Below are 13852 nucleotides of genomic sequence, written 5' to 3'. Positions count from 1 at the left end.
TAGTTTCGCGTAATAACGCGTTACTTTCGCGTAATAACGCGATAGTTTCGCGATATAACGCGTTAGTTTCGCGATATAACGCGATAGTTTCGCGTTATTACGCGAATTTTTTTTTATTTTTTTCTACAAAATTGGTCCCAACCGGCTTTCGTATGCTTCAAACAGATTAACAGTTAATTTTAGTAGTATAATTTATGGCGCTAGAACATGAATGACTTACGTCACAAATACATTAGTTCAAATACAGTTGTTTTTATAGACCATGTGATTTATCTCGGGCCACAAGAACACGTTATGATATACGGAAGGGTGTCGTTAGGTAGATATTTCCCATGGTCAGGCTCGGATCCAGGGCCTCCCCTTTAATTAGAGGAGCAGCCATATAGAATATATATATAAATAAACGTTAACACGTGCCTTCCATTAATGCGAATTAGACGACAATCGTGTAAGTGCTGTTATATTTGTGAATTAGTTAATAACAAGTGCTATCGGAACCAGGGACATATAATTTTCTATTATAACGGGTCGTATATAACATGTAACATCTTGCTAATTTTCTATTATAATGGGCCACATTTTCCATTTTAACGGGTCGTATATAACATGAATAACATATATAGCTGAGTTGGTTTATAATCAGACTATATATGTACACATGTAATAACTTTGATGCTTATATATAATTTATATATAAATAAATGCATTTTAAATGCTACATTTGTTCTGTTTATATAATTATTTACATTTGTTTAGTATATAAGGAATATATGTTATTAAAATGTAATTGAAATATATTACATTTTATTAAGGAATTTAAATTGAAATTTTTATTCAATATTTATTTTTGTACATGTTCATGTTTGACTTTAAGAGTAGTTAAAATAATGTATTTATATTATGCTATTAATTATCAATATTGCAATTTTATAGTATTACTGAATTGTATGTTTTATTTATGATTGTCATAGTAAACATAAGGCATTCTTTACACGAAAGGAAAATATAACTACACAATGCAGGTTTGATGTTAATTGCTAATTGACTGGTAAGTAATCATAAAATAAGCTAATCTGCAATCAATTTAGTTGATATACTCGGCTTACATAATTAAATGTATCTTTAAAATAAATATTTACTACCTAAATCCGAACATTACCTGATGTATTGTTCTAATACAATAACCATATATTATAGAGTGTTATAATATGCTTTTATATTATTTACCAAAGCACTGATACTTACTACAACATCTGGTTGTACTGTTCAATTTTCAGTTATAATATTGTCATTCTTTTAACAACATAAACCAATTCTGTATGAATTGATCATCCAACCTATTTTTTATTAGTTTCTTTAATTTATATTTTGAAATAGAACATGTTGTTTGATGAATCCGTAAGTAGTTTAAACTAGTTTTAGATAAAATATATTTTGTCAATTTATTTTAACAATTATTACTTAAAACTGTTTTTGAAATGGTACTCTATAAGGACTCGATATTTACTGTACACATTCTTTTGGGGGGGGGGGGGGGGGGGGGGGAGGTTCTAAAAACTACTCCATGAAGTGAGCTTGACACAGAAATATAAATCTGATGTTGGTTTCGGATAATTTTGTAAAGGTGTCAAAAATAACGACTTTCTTTTGTATTGTATGTTAAAAAATTAACTGTTAGAAGCAAAGTATTTTAAATATTAAAAACAGTAGTACAACGAGTACACGATAGTTCCAATAAACATACAAGCTACATTTTGAGAGACCAAACAACTTGCCAAACCTGTTTTTGTTTTGTTCCCTATTTTTATTTATTTACTTGGCTTCTTAAAACTCCTAAAATCATACCTATGCTTTCTTTAATGAAAAATACTTTATTTGAAGTGAAAGATCTGCTCAGTTATTTCATACAGGTTTAAAAAACAAATAAAAACAAAAACAAACAAAAAACAATTATATTAGATGAATTGTTTGTTAACTAACTAAAATGAACCAAAAAATAATGATAATATCGATATATAATGATAAAACAGTAACAAATATCTTATTGATATATTTTATATGAGTATAAATGTATTTAAGCATTGATATCATTTTTTTTTTTTTTTTAGTTTCATCGGAGTATAAAACAAATTTTGTTTGCAAACTTCTGTAAGAATCCGCTACGCGGATTCATACAGTTTGCATACCCCGATGAAACTAAAAAATAATTGACATCAACGCTTATAATTGATTTTTGGAAATGATTTTCTAATTTAAAACATGTTTTATGTACAATTTTACTGGTTTTAAATGGGATTCTTTTACTCAAATCAATACGCAACGTCAATTGTCGTATTGTGACGTAGAAGAATGAAAAGAATTTTTCGACCAATCAGATTTGAGTATTTACCATGAAAACAAAGAAAATTAATTATATGTGTATACATCTATCTATAAACATTATGTATATATGTACCTGGATGCAATTTGTGTAACCTTTAGTCTACACGCAACTTTATGGACTAAATGTCAATTATTGTCAAAATGTTAACAATTTATTACACTCTGTCGGAGGTGTAGCATCTTTAAGTAACACCAACCGCTGTGCTGACGAAGGTGATTCTATATTTGTTTTAACCACATTGCGGATTGCGATATAAAGCGGAAAAGTAATAGTTAGTCCTCGATAATTTTATGTTTTTTTCCCTTGATGGGTGGGGGTTTATTGCACAATTATTATCATTTGATTTTTATTTAGTTATCGGAAACCATAACAATAGTTATGCAATAATAGTATAAAACAAATATAAGATCCGGAAGCGTGTATATGACGATTAAAAACGTTACAGTACACACGGTACACTGTAAGTAGATTTAGCTCCGTGCACCAGCCTCTCTGTTCATTGTAACTATATGAAGGTATGTTTGTATTTTGTTAAAGTTTCGTATCTTAATAAGTGTTGTAGATCTGTATTAATTTTCCTATATTATTACTGGCGTTATTCAACTTTATCGGCCACGTGCATATGTATACATGTACTGCTTATCAATGCGTTCGTATGGTTAAAGAGTATCACTGAAAATGTAAAAAAAAATCTATACTTGGAGATCCAGACCCAGTCTCGGATTTAATTTTTAATTTTCCTATTTTCTAATTCATCAATTTTGTTATATTTACTTAATTTTGTTTTAGAATTATCAGTTATCTTTAATCATCCGGAACCGAAAGTAGGGCACCCGCCCAAATAAAAGGCGGATAAAACCACTCCGCCAACCGATTGTCGATATATTTTAGCATTGAAATGCTTTCAGTTGGAAGTTATGGGCTGATGAATGCCAACTGGACAAGGCAAATTTAATGAAGCGCGCTAGCGCTTCATGTTGAATTTGCCTTTGTCCAGTTGTCATTCATCAGCCCATAACTTCCAATTGAAAGCAGTTCAATGCTTATATTTACATTCGACAGCGATTTTTAAAGACTATATCCAGGAATTTTGCTCCTACGATGAATGAAAAAAAATATTATCGTCAAAGACGGAACAGCCTTTTAAACAGCCATCTTTCGTTATCGTCGACGTGACAATTAGGACGTCACTATAATAATGACGTCATAATAAGATTTGGAAGTTATGGACTCGTAACCTCCAAGAGAGCTTGGTAAGGTTATATAGTGGGGCTGCAGTGTAAATGTAAATATTTATGAATGCAATAGTTATCGTGTTTGATTTAATTAGTTAACCACTTAATATCCATTTAATATTTACATTCACAACTGGACAAAGGCAAATTCAACATGAAGCGCTAGCGCGCTTCATTAAATTTGGATTTGTCCAGTTGGCGTTCATCAGCCCATATCTTCCAACTGAAAGCAGTTCAATGCTTAAATATTTACATTTACACTGCAGCCCCACTATATAACCTTACCAAGCTCACTTAAAGGTTACGAGTCCATAACTTCCAAATCTCTATTATGACGTCATTATTATAGTGACGCCATAATTGTCATAACGAAATATGGCTGTTGAAAAGGCTGTTCCGTCTTTGACGACAATAATTTGTTCATTCATCGTAGGAGCAAAATTCTTGGATATAGTCTTTAAAAATCGTTGTCAAATGTAAATATAAGCATTGAACTACTTTAAGTTGGAAGTTACGGGCTGATGAATGCCAACTGGACAAAGGCAAATTCAACATGAAGCGCTAGCGCGTTTCATTAAATTTGCCTTTGTCCAGTTGGCATTCATCAGCCCGTAACTTCCAACTTAAAGTAGTTTAATGCTTAAATATCCTTTACGTTGTGGTTTTTGTACGAGGAACCTAATATGTTTGAACATGAATCATTTATCTATATTTATCTATTGTTCTAAAACATAAAAACATCATCTTACATATACATATACATATACTTGTATTAGTAATTTATTAGTGGCAATTGCCAAAACAAAAATATCCACAAGTTTCATTCTTCACCGGATCATATTTATTTTTGAAACACAAATGAAAGAAAGAAAAAAAAACACGAAATTCATGAAATTCATCATCAGCACATTTGATTTGCTTCCTATTTTTTAAGTAAACAGTATGAAGTATTAAATAAATAAGAACAACTAATTATTGTATCGAAAAATTAAAAAGAAAAATAGGTAACAAATTGGCGAGACAAGAAATGTTTTGTAAGGAGGTTTAAGTCCCTAAGAAATGTCTCTGAGATTATTTTTCGGTGGATTTCAAAATATTCGCAAGCTTTGTTCCTTTTGACAGTTCCTGTGGAGCACTTCCGCAAGACATGTATATGACACTACCCTCTGAGCCAAGATAGTATCACTCTTTCTCTCTTTGACAATCTCTGAGCCTTTTCAGAAGCATTTCCGGAAACAATATCTGATAGACTATCCTTCTGTGGTTTTTCCGACATTCGAAGCCTGTGCTTCTTTGACAGTTCCTCGGGAGCTTCTCCGGAAGCAATATCTGAGAGACTATCCTTCTGTGGATTTTCCGACATTCGAAGCCTGTGCTTCTTTGACAGTTCCTCAGGAGCTTCTCCGGAAGCAATATCTGAGAGACTATCCTTCTGTGGATTTTCCGACATTCGAAGCCTGTGCTTCTTTGACAGTTCCTCAGGAGCTTCTCCGGAAGCAATATCTGAGAGACTATCCTTCTGTGGATTTTCCGACATTCGAAGCCTGTGCTTCTTTGACAGTTCCTCAGGAGCTTCTCCGGAAGCAATATCTGACAGCCTATCCTTCTGTGGATTTTCCGACATTCGAAGCCTGTGCTTCTTTGACAGTTCCTCGGGAGCTTCTCCGGAAGCAATATCTGAGAGCCTATCCTTCGGTGGATTTTCCGACATTCGAAGCCTGTGCTTCTTTGACAGTTCCTCGGGAGCTTCTCCGGAAGCAATATCTGAGAGCCTAACCTTCGGTGGATTTTCCGACATTCGAAGTCTGTGCTTCTTTGACAGTTCCTCGGGAGCTTCTCCGGAAGCAATATCTGAGAGCCTATCCTTCGGTGGATTTTCCGACATTCGAAGCCTGTGCTTCTTTGACAGTTCCTCGGGAGCTTCTCCGGAAGCAATATCTGAGAGACTATCCTTCTGTGGATTTTCCGACATTCGAAGCCTGTGCTTCTTTGACAGTTCCTCGGGAGCTTCTCCGGAAGCAATATCTGAGAGACTATCCTTCGGTGGATTTTCCGACATTCTAAGCCTGTGCTTCTTTGATAGTTCCTCGGGAGCTTCTCCGGAAGCAATATCTGAGAGCCTATCCTTCTGTGGATTTTCCGACATTCGAAGCCTGTGCTTCTTTGACAGTTCCTCAGGAGCTTCTCCGGAAGCAATATCTGAGAGACTATCCTTCTGTGGATTTTCCGACATTCGAAGCCTGTGCTTCTTTGACAGTTCCTCAGGAGCTTCTCCGGAAACAATATCTGAGAGACTATCCTTCTGTGGATTTTCCGACATTCGAAGCCTGTGCTTCTTTGACAGTTCCTCAGGAGCTTCTCCGGAAGCAATATCTGAGAGCCTATCCTTCGGTGGATTTTCCGACATTCGAAGCCTGTGCTTCTTTGACAGTTCCTCAGGAGCTTCTCCGGAAGCAATATCTGAGAGCCTATCCTTCTGTGGATTTTCCGACATTCGAAGCCTTTGCTTCTTTGACAGTTCCTCAGGAGCTTCTCTGGAAGCTATATCTAAGACATTCTCATCGTTTTCTTTCCTTTCGGGTCTAAATTTTGGAAGACCAGTTCGGACGTTTCCATCGGGTTTCCCTTCTCTGTGTTATTCCTGTCGCGTGGCATATAGTTCTAAAAGAATGCTGGCTAGTAATCCACTTTCATATTTTCTGGGCGGCTTTGATGGCGAAGGACCTATGGAATTTCAAAATTTATAATCATTAAATATTTTTTTTATTTGATTTCATTTTTTTATTTTTTTTACAAAATTTAGATGACAATTGATCAGCATAGAGTCATTTAAAAAAATCAATAAAAAAATAAAAGTGATTGTTTGTCTCTCGGTGTACTTGTCGTTTAAATAAGTGGTTAGATTTATATGTCATTTCATCCGGTCAATGTATATCTAATGCTTAAAATTCATGTAACTTTTATTTTACATCCAAATGATAACAACTCACCATGTATACATGTTCTACAACTGTCTACGGTGTAGCTGATAAAATAGATGTATGTGTAAGGGAAATTTAATTCATTTTATCCTTTGTCCTCGTTAAATCATATCCGAGTCAAGTCATATTTATGAAGTGAAAATTGGGTACCGTTTCACAAAACTTCTTAACTTACGAATTTTCGTCAATTTTGAATAAGTCATATTAAAGAGGCTTACCCGCAGACGGACCGGTAAACGGCACATCTCCGATCACTAAATAAACTTCAGTACACGTTTCTATGTGACAAAATTAGAGGCTTTCCGACTTTATTTCTTGAAAACAATTACAGAATATGTATTTAAAAGACGTTTTGAAACTCAACCTGAGAGGGAAATGTATGGAATATAACGGCAAATCTTCTTTGTAAATCGCCGCTGCCTTTGAAGTTATCACTGTGCGGCACTGTGCACGTGCTTGTTTCTTTGATGTGTCAATCAAATTAGACTTATTGCGGGTTGCGATTAAATAAATAATATTTAAAAATGAGGTTTTAATATCACTTTTCAGCGTTTTATAAGGAAAATGAAATGAAAAACTCAACAATTCCAACAATCTGTCATGTGTAAAAAATCTTTTTCTATTAGCCAATTTTTCTGATCTCTCTGCGGGCAAGCCTCTTTAACGAATTACTAAGCGTTTGATTTCACAAAAACTTAACCGTATCCATCCTGTCCTAACTTACGAAAACAATTTAAAATCGTAAGCAAACATGCCCTTTTGAACAGAAAATGACGTCGTACTCAATTCACAATTATCACATGATAACGACTGTGCCTTGTTGGCGATTGTTTCGAGATAGAAACCGAGTTTTGAATGTCGAAGAGGGATGCTGGCAAAATACTCACTATTCCTGGACTGTGCCAACAGTTGGTCTATTTTAGGAGCATTACGTACATGTATATCTTGCATCGAGCAAAATCTGTGAAAATTGTGTTGTTACTGTTTATTTTACCGCATGACAAACAAAGAAATGGGAATTTTACAGCAAAATGATTTTATCTCAATAATACGGTTGTTTGGATAGAACAAAATAAAGTTCATAGTCTGTGAACACGACTCGGGTATAGGACCGACGTACAATTTTCACCCCAAACGTGTAGTTTTTCTTTATCTCCACGTTATTTTTACCCGGAGAACGTACGATTTTGACGTATACGATACGAAAAAAGTTACGAACACCTTTGTGAAACAAACTTCTGAAGTTTTTCGTAAAGTTTTACTTAAATGTTTACGAATATTCGTAAGTTACGAAGCTTTGTGAAACGAAACCCTGGATTATAATTGATGGAAGATCAAACACATAAATGTACAATTTGAAATAACTGTTTCAATATATGTCCCTTTCAACATTTGTCACGTGCTACTGTATACGTGCACGAGACAATAGTATATATCCAATATATGAGATACACAATTTTACGGGGAAGACTAAATGTATACAAGGACGTTACACCAAATACCATCTGAAATCATACATAACAAGTTTCTTCATAATTCAAAAAAAAAAAAAAAAAAAGTTTGATAAGTTTTGTGTTAATTCCAACTTATTGCTTCTTGTATTTATAACACAATAAGTAGGTTTGATGGGTCAAAAAGATGCCAAATCGATTCAGTAATTGATTAATGCATTTATTTTAAGTTATTTGAAAATGTTAACATAAGTTACACAATGTAGCTATAAGTTAGTAAATTAGAAAGTAAGAGTGAGTTATTCACTTACCTGTATGGGGCTCTCCCAAACAATGGAGGATGTTTTGATATTAAATGATTAATGTTCGATTAAGAAAGTCGGTTCAGAACAAAATGATAGATTAGTTATAGTATAAATAATGAATGTTTAATTACCTATGTTTTCCCTGGAAGCCTGTAAAATACATAGAATGGTTTAAAGAATATTCTCTTAAATTTGTGCTAATTGAATAATTTGCTGCTAACTACACCATTTTACTATATGATAGATATTTCATTGCAAGCAGTATTGTATTTCTTAAAATGTCATTAAATAGGTTCAAATGTAATGCTAAAGTTTCGTTGGAGACTGTTAAACATATATTTATGAATTTGCATCGGTAATTTAAAGGAAGACTTTTTTAAGGCTTAAATTATCGCTATTTTACAAAAGGCTGGCAGGGAAACCTAAAATAATCTCGTTTAATTGATTGATGGACCTCATTTTCATTTTATTTTCAATTTGTTGATTTATCGTTTATCCAATCCATTCTCGATAAAAATTAATTCCAAAAACAATGTACAACACTCCTCGATAATATAACATCAACAACATAATGGATATCATAACTTCTCGCATTTCTGTAACAATGGTATACAAGTATGTATTTATTTAAGGGTTAACTGTAATATTTTTTTTTACGTTATTGAGTAATAACACAAAAAACTGGGGTGTACTCTGAATAAACCGCGAAGCGGTTTATGAAAAGAGTACACCCCAGTTTTTTTGTGTTATTGCTCAATAACGTAAAAAAATATTACAGTTAACCCTTATAATCTAATTAACAACGATAGGAAACATTTTCATTAAGTTTAACATGTTTATTTTGCTCCAGATATTTAAAAACACATCGATAAATACAAAATCCCGTGAACAACGATTACTCCGCTACTTCCGGTATAACTGAAAGTAGTTCCTTTTATTTTTTTTATGTTATGAGATGATAACATAATTTTTTGAGCCAATGAAAATGCTTGTTACAAGCAAAATTAAATTATATAAATACAACTAACTTCTAATCATATTAAGTATCTATAATATAAGAAATAAGAGAAATATGATTACTAGTGATATATATATATCTAGGCTTTTTAAAAATGATCTTTTTACGATAATAAATTATGCATATCGCTGTTACGTACATAGAATATCTTAAACTCAAAAAAAAAATCATGAAGCAAATATTCTTTTAAAAAATAGACTTTGTGACGGAAGTTAGTCTACAAATAAAATCATTTAAGAAAGGAATTGCAGTTAGTAAACACTGAACTACTTCCCTCTAGCACCTTTTAGATACATATATATATAATATTGTGATATATAATTACAAGTATAGCATGCTGTGTGAGAGCCCTCCTGTGTAAGGACAACACTATTGTTCGTGGAGATGAACCAAGGGCTCCCCAACCCTGGCAACTCCTACCAATTTAGGATGTGTGTATAGAAGTATTGCTTAGCCATAACTGTTTAAACACATTTATAGTTTTTCCTGCTGGGGGGATAAAATATTTGTACTATAAAAAAATCAATAAATCAATAATTGACCTAGATAGGGAGAGAAACAACATTCAAATAAGCCTATCAACCAGAAATGTCCAGTTTGTTTGTTTTCTGAGTGTATCGCTCGAGATAGTGATATTTTGAGGCTGTGTTACATTGTAGTAGCTGGTGGCTACCACACTGAACGACATACGGAAGACTCGCCGAATGCTATCCAGAACAACTGGAGTAAAGTGCCTTTACAACTAAGCTGCATTCAAATAGCTTTGCCATTTCCTTTTTATTAGGAATATATTATAATATATAGGAAAAATTTCGATAAACATGCAATATATTAGCGCCTTACAAAGGTACAAAGTGAGAGGTCAATACATTAGAGCGAACATTAATTAAAATGCGTCATGCAGATGTTTTGACCTTCTGGGACTCGCCAGTGTTAGGGATGATACTCAAAAAGGTCGAAAAAAATGTTAAAATCTGAATGATTAGGTGCTATTAACTAAGATTAACCACGATATACATCATGCATTTTATTATAAACTAATCAGCCAAAAGTGAAAACTAAATTATAAATCTAAACATCTTAACATTAATACTATTTTACTTACCTTTTTCGGTATGGCTGAAGATATCGCCAAAAAGGTAAGTATGGTCGAAGCCCACAGAAGCTTCATGGTGACTGATAAAGTGACTTTAGGGAACAGATACGGCTAGCCCGAAGTAGACTTCTGTCAGGAAGCTATCGTGTCAAGGAGATCATATAAACTCATCGCAACAGCTGAATAACAATGTATTGTATCATTGCTTATAAAGGCATGCCTGTCGGACTTACACCTACCATTGTATATTAGTGTTCTCTGTTTATTTATCCGATTTTACTCATCGGTTTGTCTGAGCTTTAACTTGTTCAGTACGTGTGCCCTTAAAACGTGTTGAGGTGACCCCGACACTTCGCTGTCAGTACAACCATAAACATAAAAAATACTTACCTTCCGATGCTTGATGCATAATATACAAGAAAAAAAATTAATGCTTACTCTGTCTGAAAATGACTTTGGTTTAGTTTGGTTTACATGTATTTTGTTTAACGTCCTATTAACAGCCAGGGTCATTAAAGGAGGTGTCTGGTTTTGGAGGTGGAGTACCCGGAGAAAAACCACCGACCTACGGTCAGTACCAGGCAACTGTCCTACGTGGGTTTCGAATTCGCAACTCAGAGGTCTTTTGATATTATAACATACCAAAATAATGTACGGGGTATATGTGTAATGTAAAAATGTATTTTATGTAGCGTGGAAATATATTTCACGCTTATGTTTATTAAATTAGAAATGTAGTTTAATTGTATTATTGTTTAGGGTAATATAGTAGTGGGCTATGTATATGTATTACATAGGGTGTGTGTAGGGTCTATATATGTATGTGTATATACGGGGCAGCAGGGAGCTAGTTTTCCTTATAAGGAGTTGTTTACATTCTGTAGCATCGTGGAGCTGTGTATTAGGGCCCAACCTGATTGACAGGTTGCATAAGGCCCGTATAAATTTAGTAACAGGTGCTATTTATAACTAGTGTTTAACCAATCAGAGAGATTGAGGAGCGAGCTGTAAGTAGGTCGGAGGAGCGAGAGGAGCAGGTCTTAACCAATCAGCGTGAGTGAGGAGCGACAGAGGAGCCAAATCTAGGTCGGAGGAGCAGATGTTAGCCAATGAAAATGCAGTATGAAAGTGGTATATAAGGGGTGAAAGTGACGAAAACAAGGAGAAAAAGTTTTGCTTTGGGAAATACTTCACGCAACTTGTGATAAGATATTGATACTTGGATTTAACTTACATTTTTATGGGATTTACTAAGTGTGTTATTCTCACTATGGAATACATATTACTACTGGAAGTTATCACCCGTGGATATTATGTGAAACAGTGTATATTCGATGCGAAGTGTGTACATGTGTACGTCTGAATGGGATTTATGTGAACCTAATGTATGATATGTTGAACTTCATAGATGTGTAAATAAAATTATGTGAACTTTAGTCTGGTGTCATAGTTGTCCCTGCCGTAGTCAGCTTCCATCTCGAACTTTTATTAATAGCGTCTCGTGTATACCCGAGTGGAACGCTACAATTGGTGGCAGCGGTGGGCTGGAATGTTTTATGACTACGGTAGCTGGACTTTCACATTATAAGACTATTTGGATTTTACATCTGTGATAATTTTCGACAATGGATATTCCGGACACACCAAGGAGACCATCTCAGCGTGGGCTTACTTCACCGCGTGTGCGTCGAAATTTAAGTTTTGATTTCGATGAGAGTGAAGTCGGGAATAGCGATGGGTCAAGTAGCCCGGCTCGGACTTTAAGAAGTCCAGATGTGGATACACCGGATGTGAACGATATTCCGCATGTGGGGCAAAGGACTCCGGGGAGTAGTTTATGGATGTGAGACTACTTCACAGGCGAGAACCACTAATTCACGCATAACGGGGAATCAATACAAAGGATTTATTTTGAAATGGATTCTTGTGTTGGTGTGTTTGGGAAGTTGTGTTGGTATTCTGTACCACAGATACCCCAACCACGCCATCGTCTGTTTCACTAAGGAGTTTATAGCTTTGGGAACTCTTGTGATACTCCTGTTAATCACATGTTCGCTCGTAGTGAAGTTGTTACGGAATCCCATGATGATAGACATGGTGCAAAATATGTCTCAGGGATTAGATGTATTGGAGACGCCCAGTCGTGAATATGGAGAGCAGTCCACCCGGAACGATATCAGTTTAAGGGGTCAACAAGTTCCGTTGAAGCGGACATTCAGTGGTACCGGTAAAGATATATGGAGTGAATATATCCGGTATTTCAAAAATGTAGCTGACCTGAATGGCTGGACACCTGCCCGGACTTTGCTTATATTTTTCACTGTACTGCGTGGTCAAGCCGAGGTGTATGCTTACGGTCTGAATAATACCGTTAAGCAGGACTGGGATACATTAAAGAATAAAATGGACGACCGGTTTGGACACAGATCCATGAAAGAAAGTTATGTAGCGGAGGCTAAATTAAGGAAACGGAAAACAGACGAATCGTACAGAGATTTCGCACAGACTATGGAAGACTTGTACAGACGAGCATACCCCAACAACAGAGAATATGTGGAGGAGAGCAGTTTAAAAACTTTCTTTAATAACTGTCATTCTTCCGATAATTTCCGTTTAGCGGTTAAACGCATGCGCCCCAAGACATTACAGGAGGCGGTGACATTTGCCATGCAGGAGGAATGTATTCTGTTGGGAGAAAAACGGAACGCTAAGGACCAGAAGCGCTCAGTGTACAATGTGCAAAATATGTCGTCAGCCAAGCAACCCGGAAACGGAAGTACCGGGAAACGTACCACCAAACCGCCGAAACCACTGAAGTGCTTTGAGTGTGGTAGTGAAGAACATCTGAGAAATAAGTGCCCGGATGTTAAGAGAAATTCGACCTCCAATCAAACAAATGAACTGTCGTTAAACGAGTCCCGGCTGGAGCAGTAGGCCATGCGCCCGCCGAGCAGGAACAGAGGCCTAATACAGGAGTGAAACAAAATTCAACTGTACCCAGCGGAACCTTGAGACAAAAAGAAATTGTACTAAGTGACGCCGAAAACAGGGATACAGAAACAGAGTTTTGTAGTGCTATTTCTTCCGCGGGAAACTGCAGACAGGGAGAGATTAATAACTTACTCGAAGTGAGAGTAAAGTGCGATGCTGCTATGAAAGTGCGTGGTATGGTGGAAGGTACGCCTTTAATCTGGAAAGTCGACACCGGAGCGAGACGGACTTTTATCACCGAAGATACCTACTATAGCATTTATGGAAAGGATCGTCCTATATTGGAGCCTGCTCGTTCCAAGTTCGAGACAGCCGATGGAAACGAGTTGTCGGTGTTAGGGATTACTATTATGTGTTTGACTTTTGGAGATATTAGTGTAAACTTTAGAGTT

At 35.5% G+C, this 13852-nt stretch overlaps 1 protein-coding gene across 2 annotated transcripts; it reads right to left on the bottom strand.

The window, feature by feature from the left end:
- Nucleotides 1–4454: 4454 nt before the first annotated feature.
- On the bottom strand, nucleotides 4455–10630 carry LOC117320983. 2 transcript variants are annotated; one of them, XR_004531197.1, is made up of 3 exons: nucleotides 10479–10630; nucleotides 8487–8505; nucleotides 6233–6342 (listed from the first exon to the last, which is right to left on the bottom strand). XR_004531197.1 is itself a non-coding variant. In XM_033875472.1 (2 exons), exon 2 carries the CDS (start codon nucleotides 6110–6112, stop codon nucleotides 4778–4780), a length of 1335 nt encoding a protein of 444 aa, XP_033731363.1. In that variant the 5' UTR covers nucleotides 6113–6342; nucleotides 10479–10630; the 3' UTR covers nucleotides 4455–4777. The 2 variants fall into 2 exon arrangements, 1 of the variants encoding a protein (XP_033731363.1); XM_033875472.1 differs by lacking the exon at nucleotides 8487–8505 and having other exon boundaries at nucleotides 4455–6342.
- Between the last annotated feature and the right edge of the window lie 3222 nt (nucleotides 10631–13852).

The sequence above is a fragment of the Pecten maximus genome, unplaced genomic scaffold (genome assembly GCF_902652985.1).
Source record: "Pecten maximus unplaced genomic scaffold, xPecMax1.1, whole genome shotgun sequence".
NCBI lineage: Eukaryota > Metazoa > Mollusca > Bivalvia > Pectinida > Pectinidae > Pecten > Pecten maximus.
This window is presented reverse-complemented; position numbering and strand designations above follow the sequence as displayed.

Bases quoted from the DNA above. Each gene is read 5' to 3' on its own strand.
- LOC117320983 (XM_033875472.1), bottom strand. From the start codon at position 6,112: ATGTCGGAAAATCCACAGAAGGATAGGCTCTCAGATATTGCTTCCGGA.